Here is a 23,618-nt window from a genome sequence, read left to right on the forward strand (position 1 = left end):
AAATGTGTAATTAAATTAGAGTTTCAAAGGGGTTACATGTGAATATTCTTTGTGGGTTGCCACTCTGGTCCGGGAGATCTGCACTCTCCTTGTTTTCAGTGAAACTGACTTGCAAACATTGTCACAGTATCTTTCAAGATAGTCACAATATGATGGACTTTTGCACTGCTCAGCGTTACAGTTTTCCGCAATTGCTAAGACACGTTTCTTGAAACCATCCACCGTTTTCTAAAACTCTGATCACAAAACCAAATATTCAAAACCTGTGACTCTTCTGGCAAGATGATAGATGCAGCCAGTTATTATACAAACATTCATTACAGTCATTACACACTACATTAAAACATGGAAAACAGTGTTCAGACCATGTAGCTACAGGAAAACATCTTAATGTGTTTAAATGCATTTTAAATTTCAAAAATATATGTGAAAATGCATATTCACGGCTTAGCACAGAACATATTGTCTACTGTAAGTACCTCAAGTAACATAGATGACGGATTGATTCTGCCTCAGTATCCTGTCTTTGCACTGTAAAAATGTGTTTAGAGTTTTGCCAAAAGAGTGAATGATTTGATAATTGGGTTTAGGACACCATTTGGTTCAGAGAATGGGGTTTAGTGTTTCAGAAATTGCGAAAAACTGTAATGTACAGCAGTAATGGCAACACCAGGAAGAAAGAGCATGAGAAGCTAGAGAAATAGCTTGAGCTAATGTACTATATTGGATGCGGAAGGCTAAAACCACAGCAGTCCCGGTGGTAATAGGAGCACTCTGGGCCCCAAACTAGGACAGTGGCTCCAGCAGTAATATCTGAGGTCTCTGTCCAGAAGAGTGCAGTCCTAGGAACAACTAAAATACTGCAAAACCCTCAGACTCTTCTGGTAGGGGAGCTGAGCTTAAGAAAGACAAACACCAGTAACTACTGTGGCCACTAATGGTAATTAGACTTGCTTTAACAGATTTGGACCTATCTGAGACGTGGTAGTGTATGTAACAAGATCACAAGCAAGGGCGTCATTTGTGTTGAAAAGTTTGGGGACATAGGCCTGAGGGCTCGGATGAAAAAAAAACTTTATTAAACAATCTTCAAATGCAATTTTTGTCAATCTAATGGGGGAAACAGTACAAGGTCAAAGTAGGTAATTATGGCCAAAAAGGCAACTACAGAGTCAACACTAAAAAACACTCAGTATAAAATGCAAAATAACATCGACAGCACGAGTAACAGTCATCCATCACATCCACCACTGCAACACCATGTCAGACAACTGCACAATGCAAATATCACGTCTACTGTAGAACGCACCACTGCTTATATAATATCAATGCCCTGAAGTCTGACAATAGAAACAACTGAAGGAATAACGTTAATGAAAGAGATAACAAAGATAATATGTTAACCTTGTCTTTAGGAATGTGCAAAAGTACACAGTATGTACAAGACTCTATCTTTCACATCATGCTTTGCAATAGGGCTGGGCAATGTGGATAAAATTGAATGTCACTATATTTTCGACAAAATGCCTCAATATCGATATTGTGAGAACATTGTATTGGTATCAACATGGGAGATTTTTGAAAAATAATCATCAGTAATGTGGATATAATAAATAAATAATAAATAATTAAATAAATCAGCTGGAACAGTCAGAAAACGACAACATCAATATAATATTCATATATGGCACAGGCGTAAATGCAACTTATTCATCCAGTAAGATTTAAAGTGAGACTACCTTTGCTGAAGGCCACTGTGTGTACTGAATTGAGAAATGTTTCATTTTATTGCAAGTGAATTAAACTTTTAACTTGAATGAGAGAGACTTTCTTCTACTTTAAAGGTGGATTTTAAGCTGTTCTGGAGAAAATCAGTTAATTGTTTAGTCTCATTCCCATGTCATCAGATACTAATGCTTTGTTTGGTTTAGCTTGGACCAGGTCCGTCAACACAACAATGAGACTCACCAATCCACCCAACCCAAAGAAAATCGCTTACACCGACGTTAAGGACGACTTTGCTTAGGGTCACATCTGCTTTGTTTGACAAGATATTCCACTTAACTGTAGTGATTAGTGCTTTTACTCCATCTACCTCAGCTCTACTCGGGATGCACAGCTGTGAATTTCCTGACAAAATGACTGCGAGCTTAAAATCCATCTACATATTTTACGACATGGTGCACGGTATTTATTGTCTCCATGCTGGTATAATGGGCAGCTCCATAAAGCAAACACATCTGACTGGCAAAACAGCAGATCTGGCAACCCTTATGGGTCTTTAATAAAAAACCTGGCACCCAGTCGCCATGTTAAGCAAAAGATAGCTATGGCTATAGATTGCCTTCTCTTGTTTATTTTTTACTTGTGTCTGTCTTCTTCACATAAAAAAGGGAAAAATAGCAACAATTTTTATGATCTATGAGTCATTATGCCCTAAGGGATGTTCTTCCCTATTTTCATGAGATTTCAGTTATGTCAGCTGTACCTAATGTTCTGGATTACCATGAAAACCTGGGCCACATCTTGTACCCATTACTGTAGATTTGTCCTTCTTATGTCGCAACTCACAACAACACATCAGATCGACTTAAACCATACTTTCGCCTGTTATATTCTTTCCCTGCCTATCTTTCTCTCTCTGGAAAAAAACCTAATAGGTGTGCTACACAGCCAAGTCTGGGGGAAACAGTTCTATCTTACAACTTAAACCAGTGCTTCTCAAACTTTTTCACACGGAGGTCCCATAAACTGACACAAATTAGACCACGGACCCCTATTTGATTAGATTTTGTCCCAGGGTCTCCTGTATGACAAAATTTTTGCCGTTACATCGTTTGTTACAGAAAATATTCAGTGTTCCCTGATAAATTTCAATTCAGCTGTGGTGCTTTTTGTACAATAATTATAGTTTTGGATCATATCGGTTGCTGTTTGGGTATTAAATATGCTTAAAGTTGAGGGCATAATGTTAAAATTCTGTTTAATTATGATATAATCATCGCTTCTAAAGCTGTACTTAGTTTGAAAGTGAATCGAGTTAGGGTCGAACAGATAAATGGTATAGAAAGTACAATTTGCCCTACAGTATGAATTACTGTGCTCGAGCCCTCATTTTGCTTGACCAATACTTTGTCCTGATATTGGTTATCATCTGCTGCTTTGTTTAGAAACTAAGACATGACTGAGAGCACCGAACAGTCGAGCTACTGCGTCGTACTTGTGTGAAACTGTGGTAGAGTAGAGACTGCAGAGAGAGAGCAGATTAAAATATCAGTTTCTTACTTCTCCAAGTTATCTTCACTTGGTTCTTTTCTCTGTCGATACTGCAGCCTCTCTGCTGACTTCATTCAACCCCGATGCAGAGAGCAGAGGAGAGGGTGCAGCGTGATAATAAATTACACCAAAACATTAAAACTACCAATAAAAGTAGAGATAATGTTGAAGCTTTCCCAAATTTTAAGATGTGTTGCAAATGAAGCTAAACAGTCTAATTACTGATAGTTTTTGTTTTAGCTTGTTTCTAACAATCTGCTATGTGTTGGCAAAAACACAATAATCTTCAAATTATTTCAGACATACAAGGAGAGGTATCACTTGATATACTTGAGAAAAAGTTTTGTAACTTTTTTCTATTTATTATTCTAGTTTTATACTTCAAGTATTCTCAAGATATCCCCGTACTATGTGAAATATATCTCAGTAATACAGTTAAGAGTACAGTAATAGCTGCCATGCAATTGCCACATCCGTGCTTTGTCTCTTACCCCTTTTAAGAAAAACAAAATATACCGTTACCATCTGTGTTCCAAAATTATACAGTGATATACATTTTAGGCCATACTGTTAAGCAGTAAATCAAGTAATATATAATATGGATGAGGGTGAAAAAGCTACTACCTTGGTTTTATTATTTTGTATATAGTTTCTTACCCAAATTGCCAGGTTTTAAAAGCTAATTTCTCATTTCTAAAATTAGAAACTGTGGCATTTGTGGCTGGCAACAGTTGATGGATTTTTTGTGACATTTGCTCAGAACTAAAAGAAACCTTGTAGGACACCGTGATGATGAACCATAAGTGGAAATTGACATTGACATACTCACACAGGCAAAACAAATCTTTAGTGAGCTCCAGTGAACTTGGATACTGTATAGAGATGAGACATATGAACAGACGTGAACAAACATCCCCCTAAAGGTCATCACTGACTGATGCTACAGTTCTCCTGATCGACATCTGGTCTCTTCCTGTCACGATTACTTAAAACGGCCGCATTATCCCCGAGGCTCCCCGAGGGCCACCTTTTTACTGCAAATATAATAGTGCAGAGATTTTATCTGAATTAATGTATTTCAGAGAGTGGGAAAAAAAAAAAGAAACTGCTGTTCCCCTATTGTGCTTTTTTATCCGTGTGCCTCACTTTCTCTCTGTCTCCACATCAGATCCTAACGTTTCCATCGGGCCCTCTCTTCTTCGTCTGTTCTGAGGTGCACTCTCTCTCCTCGCCTCTCATCTGTTCCCTCCCTCTTTTAAGTAACCTGCTCATCTCTCAGTCTGTCTGCAGCAGTCTCTGCAACAGTGCTACGGTATGTCAAAGTATGCTAATGAGGTGGCAGCATATGGCTCATTCCTTATTTAAGCTCTGCCATCAGACAGACAGTAAGCCAGTCAACTCACCAAGCATCCCGTCTTCCTACCTGCCCCTGTTGGATCGCACCACGCTGATCTCTTAATGAGGCTCAAGCGTTATCACAATCAGCTCAACACACCAGGCAGGATAAGTAACTGCTACATTATCACTTCAATCTGAGCTGCTATGTAAATCCTTTTATAGGACAATATGCAAAGAGGCGTTACTTAACACTTGTGTGTTGTATGAACAGGCAATGAAAGTCGCACTCACAAGCTATTTCGATGTAGATGCAAACACTTTTTTTTTTTTGTATTTTTAACACAAACATTAATTCATGCATAGACACACACAGCCACCCACACACACACACATAAGCATTTACCCACTGACAGGCTGGTATGTAGCTCTATTCCATCATGCTGTGCTAAGCACTCTGTCACTCTGACAGTCTCGTTTTATTTGATGATAGGAGGGTACGACCTTGCCTATCTCACACAGTTAGTCACCGATTTAGAAGTGCACACACACACACACAAACACACAAACACAATTCACTGTCATGCCAATACAGCAGCAACTTGAAGTGAAGTTTGATATGTGCTGTACTGTAGGTGTACTGTAGGTGTCTGCAGCGGAACTGCAATATTAAGTGGGCAGATTGGGATAATAACAGATTCAGTATTATTATTATACACTCAACAAAAATATAAATGCAACACTTGTTTTTGCTACTGTTTTTCGTAAGTTGAAGTAAATGATCCTCGTCTATGCAAAGGTTTATTTCTCTCAACTTTTGTGAAGTAATACTTTACTAGAGAAACTAAAGAAGGAGAAAGAAATTGAAGGGTGAATGTGGGCTGTTGAAATGCTACCCTGAATTGCTGTTGAACAATACAAATAATGTAGGAACTATGTAGACTATTTTAATATTTCTGAAAGGCTGGTGCTAAATTGAATTGCTGTTGAGTAATACCAGTAATGTAGGAATGATGTGGAGTATTTTAACATCTGTTGAAAAGGTGGCGCTAAACTGATCTGCAGTTGAATAACACTGATAATGTAGAAATAATGTGGAGTATTTTAATATTTGTTCAAAGACTGACACCAACTTGAACTGCCGTGGAATAAAACCAGTAATGTAGGAATAATGTGGAATATTTTATTATTTGTTGAAAGGCTGATGGTGCTGGCTTTTAACTTGTGTGGAGAAACAGCTAAGGGAGTATGAATAAATGGATTATGAATGGGACTGAAAAGTTGAATGAATAGCCAATCAGAGGTAGAGCAGGGCAGGACTTTGCCCTCCCAGGAAAAAAAAAAAGGTATTTGTAATCCTATGTGAAATAGCCATTGTTCAGTGTCCAATAAATGCCATTTTTCCAAGACAAAACTACACAAACATACACATCTTTTTTCTTCTTTTCTTCTTTTTGTTTTGTAGTCTGTAAAGTGGGCTTGGGTACCTTGAAAGGTGCTGTATAAATCCAATAAACCTGTTTAATAAATCATGCCGTTTAATCGGCATCTCTATATGACACACCTGTCAGGTAGATGGAACATCTTGGCAAAAAGAGAAATGTTCAATAACACATATAAAATTTGTGAACAAAATTTGAGAGAAATAAATCTTCTGTGTGTTGTGTTTATATTTTTGTTGGGTATACTTAGAAGCATTTATGGTTTCTCTAGTGGTAACAGCTCAAAACAGTAGAAATCATAGACAAATACATTTGCATGTGTATGGAGCCAAAGATTGCTTGCAAAGCTGTTTCCAGGTTTGAGAAATCATTTTTAGAGAAAATGTGGATACATTTTTACACCTTAATAAAAATTTTCACACATTCATGGGAAGGAAGCCTGAAAATGTCCATCCTTAGAAGTTTTAAGATATTCATCAAAATGTTGTCAGCAAGACAGCATCACACCCACAAGCTGAAAGGATATACCAGATGTTGGTTTTATAACTAAACACAGTAGATGTATTCAGCAGAACACTATTCATGCAGCCTGCACTTGGCATGACACGAAAAACAAAACGGAAATTATTTCCATCACAGTTCATTGTACAGATTTTCCCTGAATAGTTCTGGACGGATTCCCACATCAGCCCCTCGATGCTTCGCAAAAATGTGTCACAACCTGTAAAAAAAAGGGGCCGTGATGGATTCATGTAGCCGAAATCTCAAACTCTGCAAGTGTTACGAGGCCTTAGTTCTCTATTAAGAACTGCTCTGCTTTCCCCGAGGACTGCTACAGTACACTTCAGAACAAAGGGAAATAAATGGCTCTAACCAGTAAGATGGTGCATGTGTGTGTGTGTGTGTGCGCACTCACAGCAAGATACATCTAAACCACACTTCCAAATATAACTTCAAACAGCTCCGTGTCAATGTTTGTTCACCTCGCTGTCTCTCATTCCCAAAAGACAAAGCGCTTCCAGTATACAGTCTCACTTAAACAACTATGTTTGCTTTAGCAAGGCCAGACAACTGACAGATGTTTGATCAAGGGAAAAAACACACACTTAAAGAAATTCTAAGTATCTCTTTTCCATCTTACCTTTTTAGAATACAGATCCCCTCAAAAATGTTATTACACAAAGATAAGAATGCAAGATTAAACAAAACTAAAACATAAACGGGTCAGATGTTCACCAGTTTCAATGGAAAAAAATAGATTATTCTTTGGTTTGAAGAATACAGAGAACTTGGTTTGCAAATAAAAAAAGTGGAAGCTGTATTTTTATGAGCTGGCTGTACATTTTGTCTGGCCTATGCAGTACACTGCATAGAACACTTTTGTTAAGGGTTCTTTGGATCATAATATAAAAGGGTTGCAAGTGTATTCTTGATTAAACCCCTCGGAATTTAAAAGGGTACGTTCCTGATGAAACCCTTGAACTATACAAACATTCTCTGTAGAGCCTCCTGACTGTGTTCCAGATAAAACCCTTGGAATACCCGGTAGAACCCTCTGTGTGGGTTCTCGATAAAACCAGTGGAATATAAAGGCGTCTCAGTGGAACCCCCACGGGGGATTCTCGATGAAACCTTTGGAATATAAAAAAGTTCTCAATCGAATGCTCCAGGTGGGCTCTTGTTAGCACCCTAAGAAGGTGGAAAGGTTCATTACACCATTACACTATAGAAAGGTTCTCTGTAGAACCTCTCACAGGGAGTTCTATGTTGAAGTGAAACTTATATGAAAAGTTCTTCCACAATCCGAAAAGGATTCTCCTATGGGGACAAGCGGAGGAACCCCTTATGGTTCTAGTTAGCCCCTTTAAGTGTAAAAACGTACCCTAAGTTTTCCCATCTTTATATCAGGAAAGACATCTTACAATCAGTTGTCATGGGAACAGCTTGGTTTTGAATCTCTACCCTCGCGATTACGTCACCATGTATTTATTATTTAAACCAAAAAAAAAAAGCCACCATGATTCAGCAGATGTATTTCAGTTTCCCTGTGCCTCTCTGTGCTTTGTTTTATTCCCTTTTTTCCCATCTCGCTCGTCTTTATTCATTTTTCTTTCAGCACTCTACCTGTTGACATCCTCACTTAGATGTGACTAATTAATATTCTGCATTTCGAAATGAAAAACGAAACATTAAAAAAAAAAAAAGTGCCTTCAAACAGGTCCACATGAAACTTAAAATCTCCTCGCTGCTCTTGTGATGAAACTTTGATGAGACCTTTTCAGATTGATACATGAGATTCCTGAGGCAGTACAACTGTAATCACAGCAGGGCTCCCGAAAAACAGTGTTGAACCTCATGTACTGGATGACTCTGATTTGAATGGAGCCGGTGTTGCAGTAAAGAAAAATTCATGCTCGGTGAATGATTCTTTTTTTCTGGGTTATTTAGTAAATAAAAGCAGATTTGTAAAAGCGGACATAATGAAAAAGCCTTCAGTTCTCTTCAATTTTCCTCTTTTTTATCTTGATTATAACCCTGGTGAGAATGTAGCCACTGAGTGAACATTTCTATTTTCAGTAGATACACATAGTGCACGCGTGTGTGCGCGTGTGTGTGTGTGTCGACTTTAATATGTGTGTGTATCCCTCTGACTCACCGTCCAGCCTCCTCCGTCAGTGGTCATGTCACAGTAGACCTGGAAGCCTGAGGGGTGGTGAACAGGAAACACGGAGTAGATGCCGTCCTCTCGCTGACCACTGGCGTACAGATCACCGCAGTCACGGGGACGTGAGCCTAGGGACAGGTGAAAGTAGGGAGACATGAAATAAATGAGGTACAATATGGCTTTGCAAAGGGAACGAACGCTTGGAGCTGTAAAGTGTGAATCAGTAATAAAGAGAAGATGAGGAAAACATGAAATCACACAAGAGGCACATATGTAGGTGAAACTGAGGAGTGTTGTAACCCCAGTTCAACCACTCAGGAAAGAGGTGATGTCATCGATACTGTACACTCTCATTTCCATTATGAGCTCAGAAAAGAAGTGGTATGTCTCTGTGAGGAATGTTATGGACTTGATGACCAAAAAACAGATTTTTAGGTAAGAAAGCGATTTTTTTTTTTTGGCAAGATTATTCTTTGCCTCACATCTATTGTATTGTATTGTAGATGCAATGGTTTGACTTTCATCGTCTAAAGGAGCAGTTTCTCTAGTTTAATTTGCTATGCTATGCATTCATGCAACCTTTACGCCCACATGCTAAAACAGTCAGCTATGCAATGGCTGCTCTGGATGGGAGAATTAACACATTGTGTGCTTGGCACACTTTGCAAACTCAAAGCAAAAAGAAGCGTGGGTCAAATGTGTACACTTGTTTACTTATTTTAGCAGCCTTTAATGTGACTCATGCACATTCAGGAATACAGTCCACACATTAGAGCCCTACCGATATATCAGCTGACCAATAATATTAGCCCAGTATTGCTGCTTTATCATTCTATATATGTTCTATATAATTTTTTTTTAACAGGACATAATCCAGGTTGGTTTTACACATATTTTATCACAAGTTTTGAGGGAGCATTACAAAAAAAGTGTATTTATGTACATATATATAATTTCCTGCATAAAGGATAATGTAATTATATATTGAGTGCAATTTTCACTCAGTAACATCATTACTGGCATCAGCCCCCAAAATCCAGCATCACGCACACACATAAATTGAAAGATTTTGAAGAAATATGTATTTTTTGTTGGTTTAAGTCGTTCACTTTCTTGAAAACTGTTCTTTCAAAAATATTTCAGAAATTTTCTTTACATCTAGTGTTGTCAAAAATATTGATTTATAGATAAATATCTACCTGACAGCAAGTTGACACACACCGCTGCAGCACCCACTTCGTCCCATCTTCCCTCCCTTTCTCACAGCGCTGTCTTCTTCTCCTCAAATGTCTTATTTTCTGTATCCGCTGCCATGTTACAGCCTTGTTATATTCATCTTTTAATAAAAATAATAAAATAAAATAAAAATAAAAATCTAAAATTGTAAGCCCTCAGTCTTCCCTCTGGTACTAAATATTGATATAAATACTAAATTAAAATGAGAAATTCCAGTATTGTGACAACACTAGTTACATTTATCCCCAGCTAATTTTACAAGTCACCCCAGTAATGGGGTAGGTTTTAAGTTACTATCATCCCCGGTCTCCCCTACAGTAAACATGAAGGAACAGTTCTATGCTGTGAAATCATCCTGTCAAAAAGAAATCTCAAAGTTTTTGCTTACTCTGTTTCCTTAACTGTTTTCCAAAGGGATGGCTCTTGGAAATGATAAAAAGAGCAATGAGGAGGTAGAGAACGGCTGCGTTGGGAAGGAAAGACACAAAAAAGATAGATGATGAGATGGATGGGTGGGTGATAGATGACACAGCGGGACAACAGAGCCTAAGTGTGGCGGAGATAAAAACGTGAAAAACGAAAGGATGCAAGTAGGTCGAAATGAAGACAGAAAGGCACAAGGGTGGAGCGCAGACGTGACGCCGCAGAGAAGACGCAGATATATGGCAGAGAGATGGAGATTTGAGATAACGCAAGTTGTAGGAAAAAGGAGAAAACAAAAGACACGTAGAAGTCAGGGAGGAGGAAGTATGGCTTAGTGAGACATATAGATTTGAGGGATACAACACAGACAAAAGAGAGTGGAAAGAATTGACAGACGGAGAGAGGATTCAGGAAAAGTTAGTGCCGACAAGAAGAGACAGAGACAGGGATCTTGTAAGCTACAGCAGAGCAGAACAGTAGCGCCCTTGTCTGTGACTGCGAAACCCGTCTTACACAAGGGGTACAAAATCTATTCCCCAGGAAGCAGGAGAGGAACTCTGCGATGAGGACAATGTCATAGATTATGCATGCTGAGCCTCCACCGGGTCAAAACCCCTGAATTTGAAACAGCCAGGAGAGTTCTTGAAAAGGCCATTCAAGATTTTTTACAGTCCCTACATGATACGGAATGTTTGATCTCCCCAAAGCTTTTCCGTTTCTCCGTGTAAGCCTCGACCGCTAAGCTCCGGCTTTCATCATCATCATCACACATAAATGGTAGAATTTCCCGGTTCTTCTTTTCATTACAGGAAGCCGAAGCCGTCTAGGTTCCATGGGACATTAAAAAAAGAGACCATCATCATTATTTAAGAATTCGATCCTCTATAACAAGGGCTTTCAAAGTTTTTTGGTTTAATGATCCCTCGCAGCAGAGAAATTGTTCTTCCAAGAGCCTCCTGCTATGATTGGACTCATACTCCATGTCCACTTTAGTTTGAGTTGCTTTATGACGTTGTTGGCACAAAATTTAACACGGATTCTGATCTTCGGTCCTTTATTGTATGCTAATTTTCATCACATTCCCCATTTCAGTGACGTGGCAGGCTCTGGGACTTTTCTTTCCTGGTGCTAAGGCGGGAGCTTGACCAATGGGGCGTCGACTTCAGAGTTTATGGGGAAGTTCTTGTTTTTTCAATAAAAGCAGAGATGGCCTGCTGTAATTGACCACAAGGCACAAGCAAAAGGTGACAGACTTCTGCACCAGACAGCGCCCATGCAGCCATAATTAATAACTGAATACATCCAAACAACAAGAAGCACATTTATTCTATATGCATAATCAGACACCTCTGCATTCGCAATTATGCCTCAGATGAATGGCTATAACAACATCAGAAGTGAAATGAGTAATTTTCAAAGTACAACTGTGCATTGGTTATAATGTTACGGATCAAATGTCAATCTGAATGTCAGAAATTAATGGTATAATAGCCACAGTCCAGCCACAACAAGAGGTGATTTCACCGCTGTGCCTGTCAGCTGTGCACACATGGTGTTAAACATGCTGGCTGGTTATTAAATTTACTATTTTCTTTTATATAAAAAAGGAAAATTACAATCCAGTAGCTACAGCAAGCAACCTAGCTATCTGACAGAAGTGCTGTTTCACAAAAGGTTCCCTATCATGACTATTAAAAATGAATATTACCCATTTTTGTTTTTGTTGTCAGTATGCCAGTGACTTAGCCTGGGAACCAGACAAATCTGCTAGCTCATGTTTCATTTGTTTAGGTGTAGTCAACCTCTTGTTCGAACAGATTTCCGACTAGGTCGCCATTGTTTTCCTGCTTGAAAACAGACCAAGCACCAACTTGCATGTGTCACTCACCGCTATGTCACACCATTCATCACCCTAATTGGTTGTAGGTCTATCCAATTGACACTTCCTAAGTCCCGCTCCTTTTGGAACCTCTGTCAGCTTTCTCCTCTCCTGTTTCCTGTACTTAGATACGCTGTACGCTGGGCTCGTCTTTCACATTTTGAGGATGGTTAAAATATATACAGGAAATAGGAAAGGACAGTGTTGACGGAGGTTCCATCGTGTAATAAGCTTGCTTAACTGTTATTGAAGCATAGAAGAAAAGGGGGCGGGGCTTAGGGAAGGTCAATAGGCAGAGGCATTTTGGTCGGCACCCACTGATAAGCCCCGTGAAAATGGAAATGAACCGCGAGATCCCAGACTAATTCACAGGCGATGCCAGGCTACCAGTCACTAATTCTTCCTGTCATTTCAGAACCTGTTCTTCCTTCCCTCCTCCGCAGGAAGTCTTAGTCCTCGGAGTCATCAACGTTTCCTGCCGTCAGTCATCACCTGATTCCCACGCTAACCTGTTCCCAATCCCCTAATCAGCTCTCCAACACATACCGATCACTTTCCCAGTTCCCTGCCAGATTGTCTGTTGTGCATTCTTACCTGTTCCTGCCAGCCTGTCATGGCCATTGCAGACTGTTTGGCCCCATTTACACCTGGTATTAACACGCAATCTTTATCTGGATACATTATATGGACGGTGACATCTAATCCACATGCTTTTACATTTACACTAAGTCAGTTGAACAAATGCCATGGATGGCTGCCATTAAGTTTAAAATCACTTTTTGCAAGGCAGTATTTTGAATTTGCTGGGTTTATTTATTTTTTCTTAAGAATGTGGTCACGCTGTTACAGATTGCATTTACATCTGACTGGGATCCAATCACAGTGTGAGCCAGACTACATTCCAGATTTGGTCTGGCTGATTTCCTATAGCAATTTGCTCTGTGGGAATTAATTGTTGAGTCTCATTCCTAAGTTGTCAAATATTCTCTAGAATCACTTTCAGAACTGTTAACATATGTTTATTCCTTGTCAAATTGGATAATGGACAGATTTCAAGTGTAAATAGTGTCATTGCCTGCCCACGGTGCCTCTCCTGTTTTATTAGCCTGTTTGGACAGATAAACTGACAATGAACTCTGTTTTGAATTACAGGGACAATAAACTTTGTTTTAAGTTAATCTGCCTACCTCTGAGTCTTGTGTTTGAATCCATTACCTACAACACTAAGCCTTCATAATCCCACCTGTAGATAGGCACTTATTCATGATGGAGCACAAAACATATTGCTAAATAGTCTTCCCGACTGTGTGTATCTCGATCCCAATTCTAAAATCGCTGCTCTTTTATAATCTTAGCCCTTTATCCACTCAGATTTCCCTAAAATCTAATATAGCTAAAGGAATAAGGCTGGTAATTTTCTATATTTTCTTACTGTCAACAAATCCCATTGAAAGACAAGGAAACAATGTCTCTCTCTCTCTCTTAGTACTTGACATTCTGTACTTTCTGGTTCCTATTAAAATGTACTCTATAAAAAGGCTGAATAACCGATCACTACAGTCAGGCATAGAAGTTTTTGTTTTAGCAAACAGCAGTGAAAAGTGCATTTGTTGGCTTTGGATCTGGTGTGCTATTGAGCATTTTCTGGCAGCAGGATGCAGGATTGACTCAAAGGAATTCTAGTGTTTATCGGAATAAAGGAACATGTCATCCAGTGCAGTGGTGTGGCTCACTGACGTGTTTTAATAATAGAAACAATAGAAGTTTACGGACAATGGAGGTCTAGAGTAATAATCTATGATAAATCAGGCTTTGGGTGCAATGACAATAATTGTTAGTATCATCCATTGTTGCTTTTTGTCTTCTAATAGGATTTGTTGACAATTAGAAAAAAAATACAGCCAAACTTATCCTTTAAAGTAGACACTGAGTCGATGTATGTATGGTTTTGTTGGGTGTGTGCATATGCGAGTGTGGGATGAGACCTTTAAGGACAGTATCTCCTCTGAATCTTTTCTGTTTGGCAAGAAAATCCTTAGTAGCATAACCCCTTAAAAGTAAGCCACTCTGACATCAGAGGCACTGCACAGCAGGAACTGAACTCATTTAAATGCAGCATGTCATCGCGTCTCCAACAAACACTGCTCATGTAGTGGAAAGCAGTTGTTTCCAGCCATGCACATGTCCTGCATTGAACTTTTTTTAAATTAATGTTTTGTCTTTTTCTCTTTTGTTTTAAAAAGCAACGTTCATATAACTGAATAATTATTGTGGCAGCAAAAGTAACAATCGTAAAGGAATGTACCAAATGTCGAGCAAAGTCTTGCACTGCATTCTTACTGTTGACAACAGAAATGGTACAAGCAAAGCAAAGACAGGCAATCCAAGAACTGAAATGTAGGACTTCTTCAACGGTTCCATCCAACTAAGAAAGCCTGCTAGTGTCAGAGCTGAGAAGAGGGCTTCACTGCTGTCAGGTTCGGATTTATATAACTTTGAGAATCTAATATGTTCTTATGGGAATCCAATGCAAACAGTACAGAGATGAATGCTTCAAATATTCACAGGCACAGTGGGACAGACAAGCAGTCAAAGATACTCATGGTTGTGCTCATACTTACCCATATATGTGCACAATTGTGCAGGCATTGAAATTCTGTTTTTTTTATATGTGCATACAGCTAGTTGCTGTAACTTCTGGGAAAACATTGGATATGTTGAAAAATTTCTTTTTGATTCATGTCACATGGATTTTCATCTGCAGCAGTGGTTGTTTAACAAGGAATAAATCAACTCCCATGATCCCACGCTACTTCAGAATGTCCTCAAACCGTTTCTCATTATTGTTTTAATGTGAGACGCCTAGCGGAAGAACTTACATATCGTGTCTTTAATTTTTTGTGCCATAGTGTTACCAGGTGATATATTATAATGTCAGAATGAACATTAACATCGAAATACATGTACATGCATCATATTATCTGTTATTCTGGTCAAGCTCATACATCAGATAAAATCATAACCATTACTGTTAGACAGTAATGGCCGTGATTTTAAACAGATAGCCAAAAGCAAGCTAACCCACACAAGAATGCTGTTACAATAAAAACAAGGATACATTACATAATAAATATACATGGGCATTTAGAGGAGATATGTTTTGTGATGAGCACTGATGTGTTGCTCTCTAGATGCCTTTGATAAAATGTCAAGGCTGTGCTCCACAAAAACACTGACTTGCCGCTGGCTGCTTTGTTGTAGTTTGTCCCAACTGTAGCTCTGAGGAGCAGAAGGAGAGGAAACCTTCACAGAGCTACATTTCAAGGAGGATTTGGTGGAGTATACTGTGTTTATACGCACAGCACTGAGCTAATCTTAGACATACAGGTTTGTTTATCTTGTTGTGTTTTTATGCCCTTTGACATATTTCTTTTTTAACATTTTGAAACTATGTATAAAAGCACTTTCGAAGAATTCTGCACAGCAAACCTTAGCAGAGACTATGTGAAGAGCTGTCCATGGTGCTGAACCTCGGTGCTGGTTGGTCAATTAGTCTGCATGCTGTACAGCTTTACCCCTGACATTAACGTGGCTTCAGGATATCTGTTCTTAAAATAGGTCAGGGTGAAACACTCAGTATATATTTTCATGAAAAATAGCATTGTTTCAAGCGGTGATCAATTATAGCCTAATTATTATAGTCTAATTGGCAATCAATTCTTAAATATTTATTATAATTAGCTAACTACTAGCTCTATAACAAAGGTAAATGCTACAGATTGAGCCACAAAAGAGTGTTGTGTGCATTTCTGATTGTCTCAAGATTCAGTGCTCTTTAATCCAAACCCCACGCTTCCTTTTCCAATGCCTATGTGTGTCTTTATGTCATAGGTTACAGGTGACATGATAGCTGATGTGTTTCAGCAATAAACCCAAAAAACAAAAGATTAAAAGAGAAATGTAGTAAAGTTTTAAGTAGGGCTTTGCTTTCTAGGGGGGCATGATTTTTGCAGGGATCTGTATCAAACAAGTATTAAGTCTGTAGAATATCATGTAGAGGCCAGGCCATCTCATGAGAGCATGAGAATATTTCATTTTGACTTTGCCAAATATCCTATGATTTGGAAATTGCAGAAGGCACTCTTGCTACCAGCCACAGCATCTGCATGTGCCGCTGTTGCCTGTTTATTTCCTCCTGTCTTACGTGTGCAAAGCCCAGGACAGTACAATGACATGTAAGGTCAGGTATTCCAGCTGCGTGGGGAGGTTTTAAGAATATTCAAAAACGTTAATCGAGGGGAAGGCTTTAAATACTTGACAGATTCAGCACCGTGGAATATTACTAACATTTAGATCAAATGACGGCTTTTTCCTGTATGCTGTGTTTTGTTGCACACAACATACACAACATTCTCTAGAATGCTCATATGAAGTAAACAAGGGTTTATTCTCCCATATTCTCTCACATAAATGTCACAAAGAATAATAAATTCCTTCAGCATGAGCATGAAGTATATCCCACAGTCCAGTGTGCTGTCACTGAATCTGCTTTGTACGACATCTAATGAAAAGGTCCGCATATTTCAGTAACCCCATATGCCCAAAAAGATTATTATCTCAATAATTTATGTGCATTTTTATTTTCTTTTAAACTTTAAGAGTAAAACTCCCTGACATCTGAGTGGTTTTAGTAAACAGATACGACTTCTTTCCCATATAAATGAGGGAACTGCTCATGTAGGAAAAATATTAATGAGCTGTAATCCTTGACAGACAGCTGACTGAACTGGACACCTGTTTCCAGGAGGCTCCGTATGAAATAATGAGAACAGGAGCAGTGGAAGAGCCTCACTCCAGCAGCCACAGCAGGGTTGACGTAACCATCATTACAATCTTGTGCTGGATGCTGACTTCACCATGTTGTACAGGAATAGATTTTAAAAATACATACAGCTCATACATAATTATCCCTAATTATGGACGCTTTACCAGACATTTTCACCAATAAATATAATAACCCAAACACATGTATAATAATCTCACGCAATGCAGAACAATAACCTTGCAATAAATATTACCTTCTAATCTTCATTCTGTCTTTAGAGTTTTTCAGAACACTGATGTTACTTCACAACTCATTGCATCATATTGTGAGGTGTTCTTGTAATTGTGTTCTCCCCCAATATTGTGCATACAGGGGGGGAAAGCTATGCAGCTCATAAATTGACTAATGACTTCCTTAGCAATGGGGAACAATATTGTCTCTGCCTCAGAGCCAGGAGACAACAAATTAAAATAAAACTTGAAGAAATTATTCCATGATTGAGCTTTAATACCTACTGTGAGATAACAATTCTCCTAAGATAAAAGGAATAATTTCGCTATTGATTGATTTATAATTTATTGCCACCCAGAATTCTGGTGTTTCAAGTAGCTGTTTACTGATTGCTTCAGATAATGTGGTTAAAGCAAGAAAGTTCTGCAAGGTTTCAGACGTAAAGCTGCGTGAAACAGATGACTGACCCACCGGTGCAAATATTCAGCACCATGGACAGAGCTTCACGGTCATTGTTTACTGTCTCATGAAAACCATCTTTCTCCAAAATGTGAAATTTCCAAAAGAATTTTAAATAAAGGTTGAATCAGTGGACATCAAACAAAGTATGTAGTCATGCACATCAAAAAAAAAAAAAAAGTTTTAGGCAAATGCTGGACCAAAGGAAAACAGCTGTGAAAACAGTGGAGAAAGGCCAGCACACCGTCGCTCCCTTACATGCAAATTTATTAGTACATCCATATATAACATCACTTGCATGTAAGGGAGTCACAGTTTGTGGACCTTCTTCCCACTATTTTCATGAATGAATTAACATCTACATTAACGATCAGTTTAGTTTTAATGTGTGTTTTGTCAAATTCCTGAAATCAGAACGTCCACAAATATTCAAAACATACAATCGTAAAGTTACTCCAAAACGAAAGGTGTTTTTAAACCATCATAAGGCTCATGTAAAATTTTAGGAAACACCCGCATAAAACTGTGTGAAACAGTTCAGCACCATGGACAGCGCTTCAACCGGTCCGTGTGTGCTGTCCGGTGAAAACCATCTTTCCACACAATGTTCAAAACTTTTAAAGAAAAACAGCCCTGTTTTTAGCTTTGTCAGATAATCTAGTAGATATTTAAATATTTTTAGGAGTCTCTCTCAACCCATAAAGAAGTTTCTTTTTACACAATTCAAAAATACACAAAAATGGCAAAGATAACAAATACTCTACAGTGCAGGTGGAGACAAAGGACCCAGAAACTAAATAAAAATCCACAAAATTATTGAAAACACAAAATTAACAACAGACAAAATGCAATGCAAAATGTGTCACACATCTAAATAAAAAAAGAACATAGCTAGGTTTATTTTATGTATTGTCACACTCATGAAACAAAAAGATCCATTGATATTTAAAATATATATAAGTATGGATGGAGGAATCCAGTGCTCAGTATCTGATTCTTATTTCCCTCCAGGAAGAAAAGTTAAACAGTGCAATTCATCTAAATTTCATTTTGAATGTTTGAATAGTGCTGATCAATCAAGAATGCTGTCCAAATTTCTGTCTGTGAAAAAGTTTAAATAAAAAGAAGAAGCAGTGTTGCATTTCAGAGTCACGCTGTGGCCGTGTATTTCTTCCTTCATGGATAGTTAAATATTTGTTTCACAATTTGAGCATGATTTTTTGATGGCTAGGTTAAACAAAGTGCATCCATACAAAATTAATAGATTTATTTTTTCTTTGAGAGGAAGAAAGACGGTCTTGGCTTGGATACCCGAATTGCGCTGCTATTGGACATGAAAAAGTGAAAAAGAAACGTATTAAAATGATTATGAGGAGCTGTTTGAGTTGTTTCCTACAGCAAATAATTGCTTAGTTGCGTCAGTTAGGTTGATGATGTCACAGTAGGCCTAAGCAGTTTGTAAGATAGGACATTAATATAACCTCATGCCTCGTGTGAAGAACTTCAGTTTCTTAGAGCAAAAATGAAACTGGAAGTGTGGAAATATACTGTGTCTGTCACACCTCCTCTCATACTACACTATCATACATGACCATACCCTCATGCCTGCAGGTTCATGACACCTCTAACACAGTCTCAAGTCGTGCCGCTCACACAAAAATGCGAACACTCTGTCTTACTCTGTTATTGTACGCTGTATGCATGAACGGCCTCTGCTCTGTGCTGCTTAGCTACCTATGCTAGGCATGTCCAACAGGGGAATGCCATAGGGTATACTGTGCCTGGTTAAAAGCCTTCCAATGGGATGATGCCTCGGGCCTTTCTCTGCCTCTCAGCAACACAGCCCGGTGGACATGCAAGCCATTTCTCATGTACAGTATAAAAAAAAATCCACGTTTCCACCAAGGCCACTAGTAGAAGGAGAGGTTGGGTTGAATGAATATGTGCTAAGATGGATGACAGACAGACCACGCAGGAATATAATTTTACAGACTAATGGAGTCGGTGGGCACGACACTGCAGAGAATACACTGGCAGAAGGTCACATATAGGTAGTCAGTGATGTATGAATTAAATATACAGAGACAGAGGGACAGACAGACAAATCTGCGAAGAAAGAATCCAATCTTTCCAGACAGGCACAGACAGACGAGCCACACCTCATTTCTCTTACCATTGGAGCAACCCTTGAGACGGGCCCCTCTGACTGGTGCTCTCTGCAAGTCGGCCTTGACACGCGCCTTCAGGCCCACGTTCTCCTTCTGCATGGCGTTCAGAGCATCACTGACTGAGTTCACTACCTTCACCATGTTGATCTGGCTGTCTGACAGCAGCTGCAACACACAAAAAAGAGTACGTGTTATTATACCAATCCTGTAGTCTCGTGTGTAAAACTTTATTATCCCTGCCAGGTGTAAGCTGGGAGGGGATCATGCGATTGCCTGTGTGTGTGCATGTGTGATCAAGGGACCTGCAGCCTATCCAAAGCTAATCTTGCATACTACTGAACCGATCATATTTGTTTGTGCACATTCATGACTTTATGCTGAAGGACCTCTGAGATTCAGAATTCATGTAAAATCTTGAAAAACTTCTTTGCCGTCAAAGGTCGAGGTCACTGTGACCTCATGTCTGTCGCATTCTCATGAGGGCGACATCTCAGGAAGGCTTGGAGGCAATTTCTTCAAACTTATAAATGACCACTTGAAATCAAGGATGAACTGATTAGATTTAAGGACCATGGACTTAAATCTAATCAGTTCGTCCTTGAGTTCATGGTTGTGGTCATTGTGACCCCACTATTCACATTCTTGGCCATTCCTATGCTAATTATGACAAAATCACAAGTATGTAATAGGATAAAATGATGACATTTCATATTCAAAGGTCAAAGGTCAATTTCACTGTGCCATCATAATGTTCAGCTTTCTGTCAGTCCTCTGTCCTCCTCTGTAAAAATAGTCTCTAAGTGAAGACCCCATGTTTCTCACTGGAAATTATTCACTGCAATCACACATGAGAATGTCTGTTCTGCCAAAAAATACACTTTATAGCTTGATTAAATTCCTTTAAAGTAACAGGTCAATATAGTGATACGTTCCATATTAACTTCCTTCTAAGTCTTCACTACATTATATTAATTACATTATATGAGTTTGGCAGACATGGATGTAAAATGCAACTTGACTGGTTGGCGGAGGCATACAACTGTGAGCCAGTGATTGTATTTTTTGACTGCTCTGACTGGTAGGCCTGGTGGCATTGCAGCAGGTGCTTCACCATCTGTTGCCTGGCGGGGATCTGGACTCTGTTGAGTGTACTCTTCTAGTTAGTTCTGGACAAAATTTGCAAGGCAAGAGCTGAAGCAGGCGTACATGTCGGGACGGGATCTGGAAGAACGGAATAGCTTGTCTCAGGAAACATTGGATCTCTAAAAGTATACTGATATAAAGAGAATATTTCATAAAATTCTCATCATGGCTGGACAACAAGGAAAAACACACAAGTTGCTTGTCTTCTTCAGCTGTATTTCTGACAGATTAATTGCTCATAGTACACCTCTTGCCCCCGGTCATCAATAACCGTATCATTTTGAACAGAACTTTGGGACTAATAAGAAGTTCTTAGTGTTATCACCAGTAAGCACAGGTGCTGCTAAATGAACCAGAACAGAAATCTAAAGGATTATGACTTCAAGATAAGTAATCCAAAACATTTTTTGCCTTTGATTTTTTTGTTACATCACATTCGCAAAGTAATGCACCTGCAAGAGGGGACTAATTCTCCACTTTCGAGTGCTCGCTTACATTTTTTATATGGGGCCAAGTCTTTAAAAACTTCACAAGTCACTTCAACTATTTCACGATGTCCATATTTGCATAATGTATGTCTTCTGGATTTAATTCCATGTTAATACTGTAGCTTGTGGGTGTGCAGTGCTTTCCAGCAGCCAACTCAGATGTCAGAACATCCTTGAACACACCAGCAAGGACAGTTTTCACTGTGGTCTCAACTGCATGACCATGTGATGACAATGTGACTTTGAAAAAATAAGTTGGGAGGCTGCTGTGGAGGTTTATAAGTAGGTTATTAATTAGGCTGTAAAAACTTTACAAATCATTAATGAACAATTATGAACAAGTTGTAACACAGTTTTCACACATCACTGTGGGCTCACTATTTAGGTCAAGAGGTCTTTGATTCCACAATGAAGTAAACAAAAGCAGTTTCTCAATTCCAGCTGACGACCGTGGAATTTGTTGGTTAAAATAAATGAATGGTGACTCTCATAACGTTACTGCAGCCAGTAAGATAGTGTTGGTTAGCTGGACATGCTAATGTTTGCAGGTTATGTTAGAGCAGATGAGTTTAATCCACTCCTCCCATGTGTGCTCTCGTGTTTTATCTTTTTGAAAGACTACGAAAAGACACCACCATCCAGACTCCGACACGACTATCACTCTTATTGTGCCATGCACACCTATTCAACATGTAACATTAAACAGGTAAGCAGTGCTGTAGTTATGGCTTCTAATCTATGATTGGACAGTGTTGTTGGGGAAGGATCAAATAACAACCTAATTATAAACCATTTATAAATCATCATCATCAAGTCTTACTGTAAAGCGGTACACTAAAAAGTTTTGGCATTCTTGAAAATTTAACTAATCTATCTTACACTCAGTTTGTATTTAATGGGTACACTGGTACAGTATAGTCCTTTAGGGAACTTTATGTGCAAAGACTGCCCTTTGTAGCAAAGACACCACATGGTACCCTATCCCATAATGCACCCTGGTGAATGCCGTGCACCCGCTGGGAAGGCAGGTGATGAATGTGCATGCTATAGGCTAGCAGAGAGCAGGATAACCTCTCTGATCTGCTCTGGTCACTTCCTTACCTGCAGCCCTTTGTGTGCTCTTCCTTGCAGAAAGGTCGTTCTCACATATCGGCCTAGTTGGCCAACACCTACTATTGTATGCACAGCCAGGTGTTGAGCCAGATGTATATACACAGTACACTTTTGCAGGTATGAGAAATATTCTTGCTCCTCCTTATGCTCACACAAACTCTCTCACTCCCGCTCTTTCATCTTCCTCCACCCGCTCTCATCCACGCACACACTTGCACACTCACAAACACACAAAGACCTGCAGTGCTCAAAGTCATATATAAGGGTTTCAGAGTCTTCTATCAAAGGTATGTCTGTGCAGCTATATTCAGGTGTTAAAACTGCATTAGAGAGAAACCCCAGTGGCCTCTCCCTGGCCTCAATAACTATGCAACACACCTCCGAGGCACAGCAAGCTGCACTGCAATCATATTACATGGGCACTGGGGCTTTAACCCACACACACACAGACATAAACAACACACGTACGTACATACCCACATGCACAAGTACAAAGACTACACACACACGCATGCATACACTACAGAAATGACCCACTGTGGTTAGCAGCTAGGCAGGATAAAGCAAAGAAAACCGGGTTTTCTGCTTTGTGAGTGTGTTATTGTTCAAGAAGACAATTTCCCATGCATGTGTGGAGGGGTAAGGCAAAGGTTTTTGTTTTTCCAGGAGATTTTAAAAGGTTTTAACCTTATTTAATAAATGAGTTTGCCTCTTAGTCTGTTCTTTCCTGTATGTAAATTTGACATCCCTTTCAGTGTTGTAATTTCATTAAAGTATACACTGTATGTTTGTTAGTCAGTGTGTGTTCAAAGGGAGAGACAAAAGCAGAGGAGTCTTAATTCTAAGCCTTGACTGACACATCAATTAGGATCATGGTGTAATTAGCTCTCATTAGACAGCCTGAGCACAAGGAGCCGTATTTTAGTGAGTCAAGC

The 23,618-nt window shown here is 39.1% G+C and overlaps 1 protein-coding gene across 2 annotated transcripts in view; it reads right to left on the reverse strand.

The window, feature by feature from the left end:
* The window catches only part of fibcd1b (fibrinogen C domain containing 1b), a 161,373-nt gene that overhangs the window by 72,697 nt on the left and 65,058 nt on the right, over positions 1-23,618 (reverse strand). For both annotated transcript variants that reach the window (XM_084746087.1, XM_084746086.1), the window contains 2 exons: positions 19,945-20,104; positions 8,710-8,846 (listed from right to left, as the gene is read on the reverse strand). In XM_084746087.1, coding sequence (XP_084602213.1) covers positions 8,710-8,846; positions 19,945-20,104 — 297 coding nt within the window. The remainder of the gene's footprint in view (positions 1-8,709; positions 8,847-19,944; positions 20,105-23,618) is intronic.

The sequence above is a fragment of the Lutjanus erythropterus genome, chromosome 20 (assembly GCF_056507025.1).
Source record: "Lutjanus erythropterus isolate fLutEry1 chromosome 20, fLutEry1.hap2, whole genome shotgun sequence".
In the NCBI taxonomy this organism is placed as follows: Eukaryota; Metazoa; Chordata; class Actinopteri; order Lutjaniformes; family Lutjanidae; genus Lutjanus; species Lutjanus erythropterus.